This window comes from Pavona decussata, unplaced genomic scaffold (assembly GCF_977016875.1).
Source record: "Pavona decussata unplaced genomic scaffold, jaPavDecu1.1 SCAFFOLD_377, whole genome shotgun sequence".
Taxonomy (NCBI): Eukaryota; Metazoa; Cnidaria; class Anthozoa; order Scleractinia; family Agariciidae; genus Pavona; species Pavona decussata.
In genome coordinates, this window is record NW_028145752.1 from 220,474 (window position 1) to 242,715 (window position 22,242).

General features: G+C 41.8%; 3 protein-coding genes and 1 pseudogene across 4 annotated transcripts; 3 read left to right on the plus strand and 1 right to left on the minus strand.

Annotated features, from left to right (window-relative positions):
- The first annotated feature begins 958 nt into the window (after window positions 1–958).
- On the plus strand, window positions 959–2,233 carry LOC146452169 (uncharacterized). The gene is made up of 2 exons (XM_085098149.1): window positions 959–1,076; window positions 1,668–2,233. The coding sequence occupies exons 1-2, from the start codon at window positions 1,001–1,003 to the stop codon at window positions 2,045–2,047; spliced, it is 456 nt and encodes a 151-aa protein (XP_084954275.1). The 5' UTR covers window positions 959–1,000; the 3' UTR covers window positions 2,048–2,233.
- Window positions 2,234–7,210: 4,977 nt separating this feature from the next.
- LOC146452170 (uncharacterized) lies at window positions 7,211–8,244 on the minus strand (annotated as a pseudogene). The gene has a single exon (XR_014859810.1). The product of XR_014859810.1 is annotated as an uncharacterized LOC146452170 (transcript).
- Window positions 8,245–18,386: 10,142 nt separating this feature from the next.
- LOC146452171 (uncharacterized) lies at window positions 18,387–18,836 on the plus strand. Its single transcript, XM_085098135.1, has one exon. It carries the CDS (start codon window positions 18,387–18,389, stop codon window positions 18,834–18,836), a length of 450 nt encoding a protein of 149 aa, XP_084954261.1.
- A 91-nt stretch (window positions 18,837–18,927) lies between these two features.
- LOC146452172 (uncharacterized) lies at window positions 18,928–19,572 on the plus strand. The gene has a single exon (XM_085098136.1). It carries the CDS (start codon window positions 18,928–18,930, stop codon window positions 19,570–19,572), a length of 645 nt encoding a protein of 214 aa, XP_084954262.1.
- The last annotated feature ends 2,670 nt before the right edge of the window (window positions 19,573–22,242 follow it).

Here is a 22,242-nt window from a genome sequence, read left to right on the forward strand (position 1 = left end):
TTCATTACCGAAACGTTCTCCTTTAAACTAAAATAATTATGAAGACAGTTTGTCTCGTTCTCTGAAATTTCGGCCGTAAATTTAATTGTTAGTTTGCTCAATGAACAGGTTAATTTCCTTTTTGTCACTGTCCCACTGTGAGAATTTGTCATCAATAAGACGTTTCCATTCTTTTTTTTTGTTTTTTGTTTTTTTTTTTCTTTTGCTTTGACTTATCATTTTTGTTTCAATAACGGCCATAAAGATGTTTGCAAATGCAACGGCCATTTTTGTACCTATTACAGTTCCATGGGTCTGAAGATAATTGTTTCCAACGATTGGTTCGCTCCCCGGACCCACCGTCATATGAAGGTAGAGTTTGTTGTTTGTTTTTCTCCGGGTTCTCCTGTTTTCCTCCCTAACCCTAAAACCAACACTTCTAAATTCTAATTCGATCTCATACACGTACACCTTATAACGAGCTCTAAGCTCTTTCGTTAAACGTGGGTAACAAATTACATTGACACTTTATTTTTTACAGTGTCTGTAATAGGAAAACAAAACAACACCGTCAAATTCTGTGTTTCGGTGTTCCGGTGTTCCGGTGTTCCGGGGTGTTCTGGTGTTCTGGTGTGTTCCGGTGTTCCGGTGTTCCTGGTTTTAGTACATGCCATCAACGACACCGACTTACTACGTCCGCCTTTTCTAAGAAAATGTGTCGAGCCCATTTTTGGTTTTGAGACAAACCAGTGGACTTCGGAATTTCTTTTAGCCAGGGACTTTGTAGTGGCTTTGACTTTGGAAGAATTTAAAATAATGCATTCTTTAGTTCTTTGTGTGTTATTTATCATTCTCCAGCCCCATTTATTATCTTTGGTTATCTTACGATCCCCCCCCCCCCCCGCCCCCTCAAATGTAAAATGACTTCCAGTGGACTTTGGCGCTCCAATGAATCACACTCCCGATATTTTATCTGTCTACATTCGTCAGCTGCGGCTTTGAAGCACTGATCTGAAGCGTTATGGAATTCAAATCGATGGCGATCAGTTACTTTCATGTGTCTTTTATCATCCTGGTTTTCACATTTCCTCAAGAAAGTAAGTCAACCTTATTTATGACGAACTCAACAGTACATCCATCGGCGCCATTTCAGAAGACGGAAGCGTGTCAGTATGTAAAATACATACTTGCTTGGTCGTACTGTGAATTCCTGTCATTCATGTCGTAAGATAGTAGATTTATTCTTGCACCGGTATGTTGCAGAACGGCGAACGCCGAACGCCGAATCAAAGCAAGTCCAATAATGTAAAAATTCTGCCATAACAACAACCATAAGCTAACCGTCTTTGTAATCAGTGTTAAACCCTAAATAGTATTCAAATGCTAAATGTTGTAGAGAGCGTTAAATGCTGCATTTTGCAAATTACGCCTGCCTCAGTTATTCTATTCTAACTGCTTCGCTGATAAAAGTTTTGTTCTAGCATTTTGTGTACAAAACAGATACCAATTGTCAAATTTATATAACTTTACAGTGGTATGTTAAGAGATTTCAATATTTGAAGAACAATGCTTTATAGCTACTCTCTCTTTAAGGTAATTTCTTTTTCAAAGGGATCGAGAAAAGAGCTATTTTTCTCGATAGTATTTACGATTCTTCTTTAAAGTTTGGTTTAATGTGTTTGTTTCAGTTCTTTGTCTAAGCTGTGGCCGTTGTACAAGCGACGTGTCCTGGGAAGATTGCAATTCTAAGCTTGCTAAAACCACATGCCCATCCGGATCACCGAATTGTGTCACAGGCAAAATGACATGCAGCGCTGGTCAAGAAAGGAAAACTGTCTTCTACAAAAGATGTGGCGCCCAAGGACAGACCTGTGGCATCACAAGGAGCGATAGACCATCCTGCCCTTCTTCGCCAGTTAGCTGGTCTTTCGATTTTGAAAATACTTGTTGTACTGGGAACAACTGTAATTCTAGAATCGTTCCCTCTGGATCATCCCATAGGATAAGCAGCAAGATGACAGCAGTGAACACGGGACTATTTCTGTGGATTATGACTTACATATACTGAGTGCAAGCGCCGTATACATGTACTAATATTTTAGTTTCGGTAACTTTCTTAACAGGAAGCGTTTACTTGGCATATAGAAACTATTCATATCTCTGGAACTTAACCTCTTGGTTACTTGTAAACAGGAAGCTAAGATATGAATGGTATTCACGTTGAACTTTTGAATTGTTAGTTATTAAATAACAAGATGCCTGCTATACTGGCATTACGCGTGATGCTCGGGCTGATTCATTTATTCCAACTGTATGTTTCGCAGATTTATAAAACAATCCTTGCTAATGGAATAGTTTTAGTCACGAACATCGCGTTACGTGGTTTCCCTTGTGTTATGTTACTCAGGATTTCAAGGGAAATTGCGGGAATTCCATTGCGATAACGTAAGCTTCTCAATGACCTCTTTTCTGTCTGCAATCGTGGTCTAAGACTGTCAAAGAAAGCACGATTCCATCGCCATGAACTCTCCAAATTCCACCGTTTTAGATGTCGAGTGCTTCTTAGAAGTTATTCTTTCGATCTACCGCTTCAAAATGGTGAAATTTCCGTTTGAAAACGGCACACTTGAGTCCAGAACATGTTAACAATATGGCGCCACAAATTTAATGTTTTTAATAAATATTTCAAATGATGCGTTGACGTCACACAGGTAGGGGTGAGTGGGTCCCCTCCCTCGCGATATAAGCAACAAGAATGGATTTTGATTGGCCTGCTGTTGTTGAAGACAAGCAGAACAATACATCCCGAGTAGGAGAGGGGAGGGTTTAATGAATAAACAAGATGCCTGCTACACTGGCATTACGCGTGATGCTGGGGCTGATTCATTTATTCCAACTGTATGCTTCGCCGATTGATAAAACTATCCTTGCTAATGGAATAGTTTGAGTCACGACGATCGCGTTACGTTGTTTACCTTGTGTTACGCGACTCAGACTATTACCGGAAATCTGTGAAATTCCATTACGATAATGTAAGCTTTTCAATGACCTCTTTTTAGTCTCGCGTCTTGGTCTAAGACTGTCAAACAAAGCACGATTCCTTCGCCAGGAACTCACCAATTTCCACCGTTTTAAATGTCTGGTGTTTCTTAGAAGTTATTCTTTCGATTTACCGCTTCAAAATGGTGAAATTTCCGTTTGAAAACGGCACACTTGAGTCCACAACTTGTAAACAATATATGGCGCGACAATTTAATCCGTCCTTAATAAATATATCAAATGATGCGTTGACGTCACACCGGTAGGGTCGAGTGGGTCCCCTCCCTCGCGATTAAAGCGACCAGAATGGATGTTGATTGGCCTGCTGTTGTTGAAGACAATCAGAACATTACATCCCGAGTAGGAGAGGGGAGAGTTTAATGAATAAACAAGATGCCTGCTACACTGGCATTACGCGTGATGCTGGGGCTGATTCATTTATTCCAACTGTATGCTTCTCCGATTGATAAATCTATCCTTGCTAATGGAATAGTTTGAGTCACGACGATTGCGGTACGTTGTTTCCCTTGTATTATATTACGCGACCCAGACTTTCACTGGAAGTTTTTGAAATTCCATTACGATAACATAAGCTTCTCAATGACCTCTTTTCAGTCTCGCGTCGTGGTCTAAGACTGTCAAACAAAGCACGATTTCTTCGCCAGGAACTCACCAATTTCCACCGTTTTTAATGTCGGGTGCTTCTTAGAAGTTATTCTTTTGATTCACCGCTTCAAAATGGTGAAATTTCCGTTTGAAAACGGCACACTTGAGTCCAGAACATGTTAACAATATGGCGCCAAATTTAATCTGTTTTTTATAAATAGATCAAATGATGCGTTGACGTCAAACAGGTAGGGGTGAGTGGGTCCCCTCCCTCGCGATGTAAGCGACAAGAATGGATTTTGATTGGGCTGCTTCTGTTGAAGACAATCAGAACAATACACCCCGAGTAGGAGAGGGGTGAGTTTAATGAATAAATTAATGTACCGATTTGTAGCTACGAGGAAGAAAAAAAAAAAACAAGATGCCTGCTACACTGGCATTACGCGTGATGCTGGGGCTGATTCATTATTTCCAACTGTATGCTTCGCCGATTGATAAATCTATCCTTGCTAATGGAATAGTTTGAGTCACGACGATCGCGTTACGTTGTTTTCCTTGTGTTACACGGCTCAGACTTTCACTGGAAATTTTTGAAATTCTATTACGATAACATAAGCTTCTCAATGACCTCTTTTCAGTCTCGCGTCGTGGTCTAAGACTGTCAAACAAAGCACGATTCCTTCGCCAGGAATTTACCAATTTCCACCGTTTTAAATGTCGAATGCTTCTTAGAAGTTATTCTTTCGATCTGCCGCTTCAAAATGGTGAAATTTCCGTTTGAAAACGGGACACTTGAATCCAGAACATGTTAACAATATGGCGCCAAATTTAATCTGTTTTTTATAAATAGATCAAATGATGCGTTGACGTCACATAGGTAGGGGTGAGTGGGTCCCCTCCCTCACGATGTAAGCGACAAGAATGGATTTTGATTGGGCTGCTTCTGTTGAAGACAATCAGAACAATACACCCCGAGTAGGAGAGGGGTGAGTTTAATGAATAAATTAATGTACCGATTTGTAGCTACGAGGAAGAAAAAAAAAAAAGATGCCTGCTATACTGGCATTACGCGTGATGCTGGGGCTGATTCATTTATTCCAACTGTATGCTTCGCCGATTGATAAAACTATCCTTGCCAATGGAATAGTTTGAGTGACGACTATTGCGTTACGTTGTTTCCGTTGTGTTACGCTACTCAGGGTTTCAAGGGAAATTGCGGGAATTCCATTGCGATAACGTAAGCTTCTCAATGACCTCTTTTCAGTCTCGCGTCGTGGTCTAAGACTGTCAAACAAAGCACGATTCCTTCGCCAGGAACTCACCAATTTCCACCGTTTTAATTGTCGGGTGCTTTATAGAAGTTATTCTTTCGATTTGCCGCTTCAAAATGGTGAAATTTCCGTTTGAAAACGGCACACTTGAGTCCAGAACATTTTAACAATATGGTGCCAAATTTAATCTGTTTTTTATAAATAGATCAAATGATGCGTTGACGTCACACAGGTAGGGGTGAGTGGGTCCCCTCCCTCGCGATGTAAGCGACAAGAATGGATTTTGATTGGGCTGCTTCTGTTGAAGACAATCAGAACAATACACCCCGAGTAGGAGAGGGGTGAGTTTAATGAATAAATTAATGTACCGATTTGTAGCTACGAGGAAGAAAAAAAAAAAGAAATCGACCCGTTTTTAGACACGGTATGCCCCCTCAGGGCATCCCGCGTAAAAAGAAATCGACCCGTTTTTAGACACGGTATGCCCCTTCAGGGCATCCCGCGTAAAAAAAGAAATCGACCCGTTTTTAGACACGGTATGCCCCTTCAGGGCATCCCGCGTAATTAATATACAGATTTGTGGCTACGAGGAAAAAGAAATCGTCCCGTTTTTAGACACGGTATGCCCCCTCAGGGCATCCCGCGTAAAAAGCTGCTATGTAATACAAAACGACTCTGATTTGTAGGAAAGCTATCATATGCATGTTTTCAATTCGGTGGGTTTCTCTCCAAGAAGTGAAAGCCGTATGATCTTAGTTGTTTATCTGTTCTATAAATAGCTCCTTTTGCACGAGAAGCTTCAAAATAAACATGTGTTGATGCTCTTGAAAGGGGTCTTTAAATTTCTGTACGTTGACACGTTTTCATTTTCAACTTCTATCTTAACCACACTGGGTGGTTCTAAGTTTTGAGTGTCTAGATCAAATCCTAAACGAGGACCATTCAAATGAAAGCTGCTAAGCAGTACTGTACATTCCTGTGGTGCTGTTTATTATGCTATACACCTGGTGGTTCTAAGTTTTTAGTCTGTGCATGAAATCCTAAACTGGGACCATTCAAATAAAAGCTGCTAAGGAGGACTTTCCTGTGGTTCTGCTTATTATGCTATACACTGGCTGGTTCTAACTTTTGAGTCTGTGGATGATATCCTAAACTGGGAACATTCAAATGAAAGCTGCTCACCAGTACTTTCCCGTGGTGCTGTTTATTGTGCTATACACTGGATGGTTCTAACTTTTGAGACTGTGACCATTTAAATTAAAGTTTTTATGGAATACTTTCCATTGGTGCTGGTTATTATGCTTTACAAGGTGGTTCTAAATTGGTAGGTTTCCGGTGAAATCCTTAAAGGACCCTAGTCAGCCTCCGCCATTTTTGATGCCATCGAAATTATTGATATTGCATGGTGAAGCGAAATCTTATTGCTTTACTGTAATTTGTGTTCCATTATCTTTAGTAGTTTCACAGTGATTTCGTTTATTTCGACATGCTCCGAATAAAATATAATAGCCAGACTCTCGCATATAAACAAAAACAAAGGTGTGCCTGACTAGGGCCCTTTGAGTATGTCCTTTCAAATGAAAGATAATGAGCAGTGCTTTGTTGTGGTGCTATTTGTTATGCTTTACAAGGTCGTTACAACTTTTGAGTCTCTGGATGAAATCATAAACTAGCACCATTCAAAAGAATCTAAATTGTGACGTGGGAATTCAAATGAAAGCTGCTAAACAATACTTTGCTGTTGTGTTGTTTATTATGCTATGCAAGGTGGTTCTAACTTTTGAGTCTGTGGGTACAATTTTAAATTGTGACCATTCAAATTAAAGCCATTTATTCAAGTTCTCACTAGTAGCGCTGTCTAGTATGCTGTTCAAGTGGAGTAGCGCTGGCTGCTATGCCTGAGAAGTTCATTCCTTTGGTACTATTTACTATGGCATGTAAAGTGGTTCTTCCTGTAATGGTCATATGAACATCAAAGTAAGGGGCTTAATTTCACGCCAGTTGTTTTTTTCTCACCAGTTTCAACCACAGTCGGACCTCTATTAAGCGGCCACCTATTAAGCGGCCACCCTCCATTAAGCGGCCACTTTCCAAAGTCCCGAATTATTCAGTTGTCAGTAAAGTGCTGTATTCGATACCTCTATTTAACGGCCAACCTCTATTAAGCGGCCAGTTTTCAAAGTCCCTAGGGTGGCCGCTTAATAGAGGTCCGACTGTATTATGGAATGGCAAAGATAGTGGTTGAAAGGTGTTGTTCATCTACCTCAAATTGTTGTAAGCAGCTAGGTAATAAGCAAATAAAAATTTAATCGGCCCACGTTTTCATAGTTTATTTTACTGCGTTACACAAAAATCCTACAAGATCATGGCAAATATAATCTGATGATTACAAATGTCCGCTGCCAAAACAAATAAGCTACACAGACCGTGGCTCTACGCCTAACTGTTCAGTCCAGTTTACTTTGTTAACACTGTAATAGTTTCAGTGTAGGAGAACAAGTCTATTTTTTATACTATGAAAAACTAAGAGAATATGTAAAGTGGCAGGTACAAACATTACTGTCAATAAATACGGACTTGTACTGGCATGTTAAACTTGAACAGTTAATATCTGCAGGTCGTCAATGTCGGTCTTGACTACATCCCCCAGCTTCTTAATAACTGTCTCGCGGACTTGGGAATAGAGATCTTCGTTTAAGGTGAACACCTTAGCTGCCTTGAAAAGGTGGATGTCTTGCTTGGAGTAAGTGAAGAAGAAGTAGTTATTGGAGACTTGACTGGCCGTGAAATAGGCACCAACGAAGGCAACATTGACCTGGTTACTCTTGTCGACTGTACACGGAATAATTTGGAAGTTTCCGTGTTTCTCTGAGGCGCTGCTGGAACCAAACAGAGTGATCCCTTCTGAAGATTTTGCCAAGTTATCGATAGTTGCCTTCACGACTGTCATCAATTCGGCTTCAGGTCCGATCAGGGCGCTCAACAGTTCCAGTGTTATCTGGGAAATCTTGAAATCGGACTGAGAAGACTGGTATTCATCGAACTGGAAGCCTTGCAGGACCTATCCAACCTTTCCTATCACGTCAGTGTAAAACTTGTACCAATTTTCAGTGTCATTGAAGCGGTCGTATTTCTTGTTTGCAGCCCGTTGCGCCAGCAGAGTGGAGTATAGGACGTCTTGTTTCTTTTGGCCCGTCACATTGGAGGCAAAGGAAACCAGGCTTCCATTATCGACAAGCCCCTGGGCCTTACCATCGGAAACCGCTGCGGCAGTGCGAGTTGAACTGCGACTTCGTAAGACGGAAGGTTCTTCAAGTTCAAACTCACGTACAAATTTCACTGAAGCCATGACTAGAGCTCGGGAGACAGAAGCTGAGTTCGAAGCTAGGCGTTCTGGAAGGTAGGCGTTGACTGTGAACAGAAAGAGGAACAGTGGACGCCCTCTACTTAAGGAAACGGGAACTACTAAATATGGTCATAAAACGACGCTATTGGTCAGATTATATGAGCGTTCGACTTAAGGTAAAGCGAACGCGCAGAATAAACGAGTGGAACCGCAGAGGACACCGAAAGACTTTAATTGCCCCCTCAACATCTGAGGGATCTTTTTTTTTTAGAGTTAAAGATTTAAAATTAAGTTTCAAATTAGTTCGGTTTGATGCTCCGTCAGTGCATATATATTTCCACTAGTTATGAATAAACTTTGGTGGCATGCACTTTGTCTACTGATAGCGCGTTGGACATTATACCTTGCAGCTGTTATTACGAAATCCTCGTTGAAAATCAAGTTATTGCCCCAATAAAGAAACTTACCAAAAAATTCTGCGTTACCTGAATTCGGTAAACGAGTGTTGCTGTCGCTTTAATCATTTTCGCTACCAAGGAGAGCACAAATAAGTGTTGAAGATTCTAACATGACTTAAGTGCCATTTACACCCGGAAAAAAGAACCGACACGGCACTTTCCGCCACAATGTCCGACACCGGTGCCCCTAATTAGAGGGGTTCTAATATTACCTCCTGGAGGTGCTATTCCGATATTTTTGCGCTTGTAAATGGGGCTCTACACAAACTGAAGTTTCCTTCGATATTACGGAAAGACAAGTTAAGTTTCTTGACATAATGTTGCCGTATTCGTGTACCTTGGTAGTTTGCTAGATTTTTTTAAGAGCAGTTTGTTGCAATAGATCTTTAAGCGGATGTTTATTCTTTTTCCTGTCTTTGCCAAATTGTGTGACTTTGTTATAAAAACACATTCAATATCATTTTTTGTTTGTGGTCAATTTTTTTTTAATTAAAGTAATGTACGCCTGGCTGAACACACAAGTGTTTCCCAGAATATTTGGAGTGAAGCACGTACGTTCTTAGTGCTATCTGGAGACCATTGATCTCCAATAAAGCAGTATTAACTAGTAAAACCCACTACTTAGGTCTATACAGCCGGGGACAGGACTCAGTCTGCATTCAGAGTACCTTTGCGTGAAATGGCTGCGGGTAGACTCGGGATATAGTCACCTACACCGTCAGAAATAGACGATATTAACCAGTAGGAGGCTAATTAGAGTAATGTTCAGCCCATGCAGAACTAACAGAATTCTCCAAGTGGCTAGGCAAACGGTCATGTTAAATATCAAGCTTTAACGAAAACAAAACAAAAAATTAATAAAAGCGAAATTAGAAGGATTTACATTTCGAGCTAGGTTGTCAATGCAATCAAGCTCACCACGCCATAACCTATTCCCCGACTTCTTTAAAGCGAAAATTGTTGAATTTTTCTGTAAAAGATGTTCACTGCTATAAGTCTACAGTGTTTCTACAGACTTTCGAAAGACAATGTTTGTTCAAGTGAGTTTAACCAACGTAATTTCTCGGATTCAACGACACTTTTCTAGGTCCGCCTTTTCTAAGAAAATGAGACGAGCCCATTTTGAGTTTGGAGACAGGTGGACTTCGAAATTTCTTTTAAAAAGAGAATTTGTAGTGGCTTTGACTTTGCAAGAATTTATCCACTTATAATTTAAATTAAGGGGGGACTTAACCTAAATTTGAATGAAATTTGAAGTGGTTTTAAGAAGGGATAGAAGAAAGAAAATGATTTTTGGTACATTAACAGACAGTTGATACCGACGCAAGAGCACCCCAGGTTGCTAGTGGACTAACTTGGTATCCGTCTATTAATCATTAACTACACATTCTTATTTGAAAACTTCACTAATTCTTCAATATTTCTTATTTCTCTTAATTTAACCAATCCTTCTAGAAAAACTATCTCCTCCCAAATATACCCAAAAATCACTCCAAAATTCACAAAACACCTCACAACATAGATTTACGGGATGAACATAGAGTTTTCGGATCGCTTGAAGTCCTTGAAACGTGAACGAGATATTTCCATTAAAGCCATGTAAAGTGCGGTAAAATGGCGTTTACGTTAAGTCCCCCCTTAATAATGTACTTTGGTTCTTTGTGTGTTATTTATCATTCTCCGGCTCCATTTATTATCTTTGGTTATCTTACGATCCCCTCCCCCCTCAAATGTAAAGTGACTTCCCAGTGGACTTTGGTGCTCCAAAGAGTCACAACCCGACATTTTATCTGTCTCGAAGACATTCGTCAGCTTCGGCTTTGAAGAACTGATCTGAAGCGTTGTGGAATTCAAAGCGATGGCGACCAGTTACTTTCATGTGTCCGTTACCATCCTGGTTTTCACATTTCCTCGAGAAAGTAAGTCAACCTTATTTATGACGAACTCAACAGTGCATCCATCGGCGCCATTTCAGAAGACAGAAGCGTGTCAGTATGTAAAGTACATTATTGTCTCGTCGTGCGTTGAATTACTCTCATTCATGTCGTAAGATAGTACATTTATCAGGGTCCCAAAGGGGTTTAGGGCTCCAGGGCTCCGGCCTTAAAAATGCAGGGCTCCAGGGCTCCAAGGTGAAAATTTCAGGGCTTTAGGGCTCCACATCATCTGCTTTAGGGCTCCGGGCTCCACTTTGGTCTACAATCTTGATATGTAAAAATTCTATTTTTAACGCTAAATCAAATACACAAATAAAAAAAGTCAGCAATTCTGATCAATTTTTTTTAAACCCAAGCAGCCAGTTATATTATCTCCTATTATTTAAAAGTGGATTAAATATTAAACTTGTTTAAATGGGGTAAATGACAGACCTGCACGACTCCCGCTGTGTGCCCATTGTGATGAAAGCCTTTATAGTTTTGCTTTTTAAAACAAGCATGTCTTTAAGCGACTTCCCTTTTCTATAAGAGATCAAGGGAGGTTCCTTGTATATCTCTCTTAGCAGAGGCTGGTTTTGTATTAAATGCCATTTGTCCATTAGAATATTTTTCAAACATGGCAGTCATGGTTGAAATTGTGTCACGAAGGGTAGAATTTTCTTGTGCGCTTTCTGTTTTTGTGTAAGAGCGTTCTTTCTTTTTGTGAAGTATAACTTCGGAGAGGATTTCGCCCACCAGGTTACTAGGATAACCTCTCGATGCCAGGCGTGTTTTAAAGTTTCTAATGTTTTCCTCAAACACTACTGAAATGTTTCAGTAGGTTTGTAATGTGTGCGCACGTCGAGAATCGATTCTTTCTCGAATCTCTCTCCCTTATAGACTGTTGTATCCAAGAATGTTGTTTCTAATTGTGAGACTTCAGGGCCGTTTACACGACCGAAAAAATTGGAACAGCTCGGATAAAAAGACGAACGGCTCCGACAAATTTTGACATGTAAACTGTATTTGACCTGTTCCAGTCTTATCCTTTCCGTTCCTAAAAAGGTCCATAGGCGGCCATGGACCCCTTTCGGAACGGAACCTATAAAAAACGGTTCCGTACCCACATTTTCGTTTTCTTTTCAACGTGTAAACGCTCGCCCTTTTTTCGGTACTGTTCTGTTTCGTTTTTTCTGAGCCCGTAGTACTCCACGTCAGTTGTTTAGCATACCATTGATCGTCAGAGTAAGTGCCGTATGCAAGATCAAACCAATCGCTTGTTCTTGGAATTTGCCACAAGCTCCGTGCGACTGTGAAGTGCGATACAAAGGCTGTTAATAGGAGAACCGTAAGGCTTGTTTTTCTCCTTATTCGGTACATTGTCTCAGAAGCATTTCTTTGAAGGATCACTCGCGCTGTCAAAGGTGAATTTCGTGTTCTCTTCCTCAGAAGAAACCAGAAAAGTGCTTGTAAATCTATGATAGTCGGAGATACGCACAGTGTACTGCATGTGTAAGCACATATGAACAACTAATCGAAGCACTTTTGTTTAATTATCGCGGGCTCTATCGTTATCGGTCTCGCAGAAAACAACGTGTAAACGGTCTAGTACCCGTTCCAAGGGGCTCTCAAGTACCGTGCCTTTTTCTGCTAGGTACATTACAGAATTTGTACGTGTAAACTGGAGATTTCGTCTGGAACTGGTACTTGTTTCTAACCGAGCCGTTCCTTCTCTTTTAACGTGTAAACGGGCCTTTCAGCGGTAAACTTTATGGTAGGGTGGTACGAATTTGCTTGCTCAATGAAATGTACTATTTCTTCTTTTTTTTGTATCCCACAAGCAAAATACATCGTCAATGAACCTTTTCCACGCTAGTGGTTTGTTAACGCTCTGCCTTAAGATCTCCTTTTCTATAGATGCCATAAAGATGTTGGGAAAAGCTACTGCCATTTTTAAGTGCCCATGGCAGTTCCGTGTGTTTGGAGTCTTTCCCGTTAAATTGGAAGGAGTTCTCCTTCAGTAGAAGACTGAGCATTTCTCTGAGGAAATTTGTAGCTATAGGAGGGTTATTGGCATGAAAGTTCTCGTATGCGTTGCATACTATAGTGATTCCTTCCTCCTGTGGGATATTCGTGTAAAGGCTAGTGACATCCATTGGGACTAGAAAAGCGTTTCTAGGCACCCTAGTGCCTTCAATAAACCTTATGAAAAGTGTCGTATCTTTAAGATACGAGTCCTGTATTTTTTCTATTGGCTGAAGTAGTTTGTCTACCAATGATGATAGGCGTTCTGTTGGGCCATCACACCCAGCTATGATAGGTCTTCCGACTAATATCGGTTTGTGAATTTTTGTGAGGGTATAAAACACTGGGATTCGAGGGGGATTTGGTGTTAGATTAAACCATTTAACCGTCATTTCGTCTATGCACCCTGCTTGGCGAAGACCCGAAAGTCAGGATGGAAAGGGTCATGAATCAGATGAACAGTAAACATTATTATCTATTAAGGACTGGGTAAATGATATACCTGAGAGCAAATTGCTAAAGGAACGTCCGGTTACTATAAAGTTGTTTTTATTGCGCTCACTACAATTATAACAAAGTTTTCATTAAATCCCTAAATAAGTTGTTGCATATCATTGTAAACTGAGATAACCGCGTATACTTGTATTATGTACTATCCTCTCTTCAGATTCTGTTTCTTTATGCCCGTTAACACGTTCAAACAAACACAAAACGGCAGTAATCAAGAATCAATGCAATCTGGGAACTCAAATGATCAAACTTGAAAATGCTGGGCTCCGGGCTCCGCGCAAAATGTCTTTGGGCTCCGGGCTCCACAGCAGAAATTTCAGGGATCCAGGGACCCTTTGGGACCCTGATTTATTCTTGCACGGGTATGTTGCAGAACGGCGACCGCTGAACTCCGAATTAAAGCAAGCCCAATAATGTAAAATTTCTGCCATAACAACAACCATTAGCTTAGCTAACCGTATTTAAAATCAGTGTTGAGCCCTAAATAGTATTCAAGTGCTAAATGTTGTAGAGAGCGTTAAATGTTGCATTCTGCAAAATACGCCTGCCTCAGTTATTCTATATTCTAACTGCTTCGCTGATAAAAGTTTTGTACTAGCATTTTGTGGACAAAACAGATACCAATGTTAAGAGATTTCAATATTTGAAGAACAACGCTTTATAACTACTCTCTCTTTAAGGTAATTTCTTTTTCAAAGGGATCGAGAAAAGAGCTAGTTTTCTCGATAGTATTTACGATTCTTCTTTAAAGTTTGGTTTAATGTGTTTGTTTCAGTTCTTTGTCTAAGTTGTGGCCGGCCGTTGTACAAGTGAAGTGTCCTGGGAAGATTGCAATTCTAAGCTGACTAGAACCACATGCCCATCTGGATCACCGAATTGTGTCACAGGCAAAATGACATGCAGCGCTGGTCAAGAAAGGAAAACTGTCTTCTACAAAAGATGTGGCGCCCAAGGACAGACCTGTGACATCACAAGGAGCGATAGACCATACTGCACTTCCTCGTCCGTTAGCTGGTCTTTCGATTTTGAAAATTCTTGTTGTACTGGGAACAACTGCAATTCTGGAATCGTTCCCTCTGGATCATCCCATAGGATAAGCAGCAAGACGACAGCAGTGAACACGGGACTATTAATGTGGATTATTACTTACATATACTGAGTGCAAGCGCCGTATACATGTACTAATATTTTAGTTTCGGTAACTTTCTTAACAGGAAGCGTTTACTTGGCATATAGAAACTATTCATATCTCTGGAACTTAGCCTCTTGGTTACTTGTGAACAGGAAGCTAAGATATGAATGGTATTCACGTTGAATTTTTGAATTGTTAGTTATTAAAGTAAAAGCTGTCGGTAAATTTAGCATTACATTGAGAGTTATGCTACGTTGACAATAGCTGATTGAAAAATGAGATGCGTGATATCGTTAAGTTGTTCAGTACAAAGGTAATTTCCGCAGACATTTCAGAGATTACCTCATGGCTAAGTGAACCAATCTGGAGCCTACTGGTGGTATTACTCAATCAGTGCTTGTGTAACTAGATCGCATGTGATAAAGGGACAATAGAAAGTTGTTAAAGTTTAGTTGGGAGCGAACGTGATTGCTGTGAGAATTAGGAGATCGTGATTATTGGAATAAAACGTGAAAACTCTATCTTATCGTGACTCAAGTTGGGGAATACTGTTTTGGAAGCGAACAATTCTCTAAACCTGGCACCTCCGACGGGACGCTTAGGACAAGCAAATTGTTGTGAGCATAATTTGTCCTGAATTTTGTCGAGCTAGAAACAACAGAAGCCACAGAGAGCAACCTGGAGATCAAACTCGCCCAGTTGTATATAAACGAAAAGAGAACGAGCCTGGTCATTGAGAGTGGCAACTCGGAGGCTATCGAGCGACATCTACAAACTTTGAAGACTATCTCGGACGCTGTAAACGACCTGAGACTGGAATTTGAAGCGAAGAAACTCGAAAAGAAAGAAGACGCAACTGAAACTCAAACTTGGAACGACAACGTGGACGCGAAATTACACGCAGCGGACATGGAACTCGGAAACTTACGTAAATGGTTACGCAATCGCGAAAAAGAAGCAGAAATCAACGCGAAAAAAGAACAACTTCAATTCGAAGAAGAGGTCCAAAAAATGAAGTTGCAGCTAAAAACAGAACAAAAAGCTAAGACGGGAAGCCATAACGAGGGAGGCGGTCATAGCTTTTCTGCTAGTGGTGTACAAGCCAAACTACCGAAGCTGGTTATTACGAAATTCAATGGTTCCCATATGGATTGGCCGCGTTTTTGGGGACAATTTGCGGAGAACATTGACAAAACAAGTGTTGCGCCAATTACAAAATTTACTCATCTACGGGAATTGGTTGCCCCTCAGGTTGGCCGCACAATCGAAGCTTTACCTTTTACTGCAGAAGGGTACAATCGCGCCAAAAGCATATTAAAGGAGAAGTTTGGCAAGGATTCCGAAATAATCAATAATCAATAATCTACACCAAGGAAATACTTGAACTTCCTACCGTGACGGGTGCGAATCCTAAGGGTATCATCGAGTTCGGCGAAAGACTAACCTATTGCGTGCATGCTTTAAAAACGTTAAACAAACTGGGGGGGGGGGGGGGGGGATCGATCACGCAAGCTCTACCAAGCGCGTGGGCAAGATTTTAATCCTAAAGAGTGCGTTTACCGTGGTGATGTGAGCCATAAACCATCGGAATGTCAAAAGATCACAACAATGGAAGAAAGAAGAGCTACACTAGCGAAGAGGAATTTGTGCTTTAATTATGCCACACCTAACCATCATGCCGCGGAATGTTACAGTAAAGCCACATGTCTGCATTGCAAAAATCGACACCACACGTCAATATGCGACCGCAAATACACACCCAAAGATGGTAAGGACGATCAGAATACCCTGATGACTGAAAACGGAAACAAAACCGCATATTGGCAGAGACGGAGAACCGGTAGCCGAGAAAACAAAACTGGGGTGGTTCGTAATGTCGCCAGGACAAGAATTTGACCGCAATCGCATGATGTTAACACAAACCAGCCGAACCGATTACGAAAAACTGTGTCGTCTGGCCGTTCTAGGATTGGCAGATTCTGCAGAACATGATCAACTAGCGGTCTACAACGAGTTTAAGGAGCAGCTGGTGAGGAACAATGAAGGATGGTACGAGACAGGTCTACCATGGCGAGGAAACCATCCCTCTCTGCCTTCTAACAAGCAAGGAAGTCTTCGACGTCTAACTAGCCTGAACAAGAAACACGAGCGTCATGGTTTGACAGCTGAGTAAAATGAAGTAATTCGAGACCAAAAGCGACAAGGAATCGTTGAGGACTGCCCTCCTGAACCTACTGAAACTGAGTTCTACATTCCTCACAAACCTGTAATCCGTGAAGAAGCTGCGAGTACAAAACTACGGGTAGTGTACGACGCCTCAGCCAGAGCTTACGAAAGCGCTCCATCCTTGAACGAATGCTTTTACCCAGGTCCTCCATTACAAAATAAGTTATGGGATGTCTTGGTTCGACAACGTTTTCATCCTGTAGCGATATTCGGCGACCTCCAGAAAGCCTTCTTGCAGATATAAATCAAGGAAGAAGAACGTGACGCACTTCGCTTTCATTGGAAAATAAACGAACACTCTAATTTAGAGACTTACAGATTCACACCCGCTTTATTTGGTTTAACTTGCTCGCCTTTCCTCCTTGGAGGAGTCATCAAACAGCATTTACAGCTATGGGAGAGCAAATCGCCGGAAGTGGTTGCTGCACTACGCAAGAGCTTGTACGTAGGCAACCTGCTAAATGGTGGCCAAACTGTCGCAGAAGCTCGAGAACGAAAAAGGTCTGCCATTGAGATATTTAACGATGCAAAGTTTGTACTACACAAATGGAACTCCAACGTCACGGAATTAGAAGACATGCATGACCGAGAAAGTGGGGACAGTGAGCTATCATTCGCTAAGCAGCAGTTAGGTGCGCAGCCGATCGAATCTAAGGTACTTGGGTTGCAATGGAATAAGCAGCTGGATGCAATGACTGTGATCTTCCTTCAAGACGAGACACCTTCAACCAAGAGAGAAGTTTTGAAAAAGTTAGCTAAAGTTTATGACCCCCTGGGTATTGCAACACCGCTCACTTTACAAGGGAAGTTGATTTACCGAGACATCTGCAACCAGAAGGTGCCATGGGACGCGGAACTTACCAGAAACCTTCCTGAGAGAGTGAAGAAATGGAGCAGACCCTACCAACTGGTGTGAGCGTACCACGCCCTGTGACGAACTATAGAGGACCTGTGCTAAATTTGGAGTTACACGCCTTCGGCGATGGAAGCATACAGGGAGTAGGTGTTACCGTTTACGCTGTGGTTCAACAATCAAGTGGAACTACTCAACGTCTGGTAGCAGCCAGAGGCCGGCTAGCTAAACAGGGACTTACAGTGCCTCGCTTGGAATTGATCTCCGCCCACATGGCGACAAACCTGGTGGTTAATTTGCAAAACACGTTGAATGATCTACCCAACCCAAGAGTCTATGCCTGGTTAGACAGTACCCTCGCGTTGCACTGGATCCTCGGCAAGGGAGAGTACAAGCAGTTCGTGAGAAACCGAGTTGAAAAAATTCACCAGTGTCCCGAGATTAAATGGAGACATGTACCAACCCATGATAACGCAGTCGACATAGCGAGTAGGGGTGGAGGAATTACTGAGCTGTGGTGGAATGGACCTGAATGGCTCTAGATCTCCGACAAAGAAATTTGCCCCCCTAATCCAGTGACATCCACTTTAACCGCCACAGAGGAAAAGGCTAAGGTGATCAGAGAAGTGCTTAAAACTGGCCAAACTAAAGAATCTGCAGACGTTATGGACCAGCTTCTGGAGAAGCATGACCTGCGCCGCGTCTTACGAGTGGAAGCCTGGGTTGCAAGGTTCATACAAAACTGAAGAGGACGACAGAAACTGTCAGGTCCATTGACGAAGTCCGAGATCGATGACGTAAGGCGAAGATGGATACTACTTGTGCAACAGCGAGATAAACTAACGCCTTACTTTGAGCAGACACAAAAGGCACTTAACTTGCAGATCAATGACGCCGGCTTACTTGAATGCCGTGGTAGAATTCAGGGAAACTATCCAATCTACTTGCCCTCAAGAGTCGTCTTTATCCGAAAGTTGGTTCAGAAAGTACACCGCGAAACTCTCCACGGTGGTATCGGTTTGACAATGGCAGCAGTTAGAGAACAGTTCTGGATCCCAAAACTACGGAGCCTAGTCAATTATGTGCGGAGTGAGTTTTATGGCTGCAAGAGATTCACTGCTACGCCAGTTACCGCCCCAGTTTCAGGACCACTCCCCGAAGATCGAACTGTTGTTGGAGCAGCATTTGAAGTTGTTGGTGTAGATTTCGCGGGACCCATCAGATACAGACAGAATACGAAGAGTGAGAGAAAGGCCTACTTAACCATCTTCACCTGCAGCCTATCTAGGGCCGTTCATCTTGAATTACTGCCAAGTCTAGAGACCGGGAAATTCATCGCCTGTTTGAAGCGTTTCATAGCTCGCAGAGGCAGACCGCGAATGGTTTATTCAGACAACGGGGGAACCTTCATTAAAACTGACCAACAAGTGGCTTCGCCAGCTACGCAAGGACGAATGTCTTCAAGGTTTTCTTGATGAGCATGAAATCAACTGGAAGTTCAATTTAAGTCGCGCCCCATGGTGGGGCGGGCAGTTCGAACGCTTAATCGGAGTGGTAAAGTTAGCGATGCACAAGGTCATTGGGGGAGGAGTACTAACCTGGGAAGACCTCAGTGAGGTGCTACTCGATGTGGAGACTCAAACCAATCGAAGGCCATTGAGCTACGTGGAGGACGACGTGGAACTTTCCGTCCTCACCCCCGCAATTTTCCTGTTCCAGCGCACCAACCAGATATCAGAACAACACACATGGCGAATTGGAGATCCAGACCTCAGAAAACGCGCGAAATACTTAAAGTCCTGCAAGGACAACCTTTGGAAACGGTGGAAAAGAGAGTACCTGCCAGCCTTACGAGAGCGACACAACTTGACCCATAAAGCAGCTAAATTCCAGCCTAAAGTCGGAGAGGTGGTCATCATCAAAACTCATAACAAGAATAGAGGAACCTGGCCACTAGCCGTAGTGAGTGCAATCTACCCCGGGAAAGATGGAATCATACGCGCTGTGGAACTCAAGACTGCACATGGTCAAATAGAACGACCTATTCAGCACCTGTACCCACTCGAGATGGCCTGTGACAAGGATACACTTCGCCACATAACCAGGGATGCGACTTCTGTACCGCTGAACCCAAGCGCAGCAGTGTTCAGGCCGCAACGAGACGCCGCAGTTGCTGCGAGAACCAGGATCCAGGAAACTAAACGAATTTGAGCTCGATTGATTAAGAAACATGGACGTTGTTGATATGATTTTTCTTTTCTTTGCTAGCTTAGTTGGGACTTGACGAGAACTTTGATTTAGCTATATCTTGTGTTTAACTCCTTCGGAGAGAAACAGGGGGAGGGTGTCGGTAAATTTAGCATTACATTAGGAGTTATGTTACGTTGACAATAGCTGATTGAAAAATGAGATGCGTGATATCGTTAAGTTGTTTGTACATAAGTAATTTCCGCAGACATTTCAGAGATAACCTCATGGCTAAGTGAACCAATCAGGAACCTATTAATGGTATTACTCAATCAGTGCTTGTGTAACTAGATCGCATGTGATAAAGGGACGATAGAAAGTTGTTAAAGTTTAGTTGGGAGCAAACGTGATTGCTGTAAGAACTAGGAGATCGTGATTATTGGAATAAAACGTGAAAACTCTATCTTATCGTGACTCAAGTTGGAGAATACTGTTTTGGAGGCAAACAATTCTTCAAAAGCTGCTATAATAATAATATAAAACGACTCAGATTTGTAGGAAAGCTGTCATATGCATGTTTTCAATTCGGTGGTTTTCTCTCCAAGAAGTGAAAGCCGTGTGATCTTAGTTGTTTATCTGTACTATCTTTAAATTTCTGTACGTTGACACGTTTTCCTTTTCGACTTGCATTTCATCTCGTATCCCTTTCTCTCCTGAGGCTGTGGTTTAAATCCTAAACTGGGACAACTCAAACGAAAGATGCTCAGCAATTCTTTCCTGTGGCGCAGTTTATTATGCTATACACTGGGTGATTCTAAGTTTTGAGTCTGAATGAAATCCTAAACTGGGACCAATTCGAATGAAATACTTAAGTGTGACCATTCAAATGAAAGTCACTGAACAGTACTTTCCTGTGGTGCTCTTAATTACGCTATACACCAGGTGGCTCTAGCTTTTTGAGTCTGTGGATGAAATCCTAAACTGGGACCATTTAAATGAAAGCTGCTAAGCAGTACTTTCCCATGGTGCTGTTTATTATGCTATACACTGGGTGGTTCTAGCTTTTGAGACTAGTACCATTCAAATGAAAGCTGCTAAGCAATACTTTCCATCGGTGCTATACACAGAGTGGATCTAACCTTTGAGTCTGTAGGGGAAATCGAAAAGTTTGACCATTCAAATGAAAGCTACTGAGTAGTACTTTCCTGTGATGCTGTTTATTTAAAGTTACTTCCATGTTTCGCGAGTGCCTTCAGGGAAATCTAGCGTACGCGCGCTGCTTTCGATAAAACCACGGAAAACTATATATCACTGTAAAGCTGATAAATTGAAGTTTGCGAAAATATCAATGTTTTTTTTTTATTTTGTTGGATACAAAAGCGCTCAGAGGCCTGCAAACTCAATACTACCGACGTGTACTTAACTGAATTACCCACTCTCACGTAAAGGCGCAAAACCAAACAGACTGCACAATATCAATCAGGAGATAATAGGCTAACAAAGTGCGTCAGGCTTTTTCTTTATTCCTATTGGTTTGTGAGAAAACCCATCCTAAAGATGGACAATGGAAAATTTTTGTAGTCCCGTCAGATATTAACACGTCACGGGAAAAATATTTTGAATTTCGTAAAAGCCTGACACTTTTTGATGCATTAATATCTGATGACCATTTTGGCCAAATTTCGTTGAAATCTGGCAAATCTACATACCCTATTAATTCATTTGAAGATGGGGAATTCGCGCAAAAACAAAAGCCGTGTTTTCGGCCTCGAAACATTTTCCGAGTTTTTGCACCTCGTTAAAATACTTGTCAACGCGCTCACGCCGCCGGCCAATCAAACACAAAGAAGCATTCCCTGGGGAGTTCTGTAAGCATTTAGTGTTACTGTAATATTATAAAGCGATTTCGTTATGGGAAAAGTTAAGTCTGGCGCGAGAAAGCCACCGGCTAAACCAAAACAAAGAAGAAAACGGCAGATAGACGCAGAACATGAAACTGGCAGCCCCAGAGGAGTTGACACGAGACACGCACTTCTCACCGCTATCAGTACACGATACTGTGTGCTGAGGTTCGCTGCTTATTTTCAGCCGGTCAACAACGGCGAAAGTGGCTGGATTGTCGCCGGCATCTTCGATTTCGGACTCCGAACTGATGTTCGACTCTCCACTATCCGATTTCTCGTCCTTGAATTTCTCTACTGCTGAGGCAGTTATAGAAAATCTGACTGGTTGTACCAAGAACCCTTGTCGCTCTCCGACAGCTGAAGTTTTTTGGTTTCGTCAAATGATTTTTCGACCTTCTTTGGGCCGGGTTTTTTCTTAACTGTCACCCAAGGTGACTTTTCTAGTTTCGCTTTCTTCATAACAACCTTTTACGCAATGCTTGAATCCAAAAAGGAACGCTGCTTCGCAGGAAAATTTTACATACAACGCCGTGACATGCGATGAACACGATGTAGACAAAAATATGCAAATTTGCCGGTAATTCAAGATCGCGGGTAAATTTTGCCGCTTAATATCTCAACACAGTCCCGCATAAATTGGATTATGACACCTTCGCTCGCTCACCGCTTTTCCTACAAAACTTCGTTTCTCAGGTAGCTAGCGTTCTTTTTAAGATTTCTAACGGCTGTTTTCACGAAACTTTGAATCCCTTTCTTGTTTTAACAATTATCTAAAAAAAATTATTTGAGA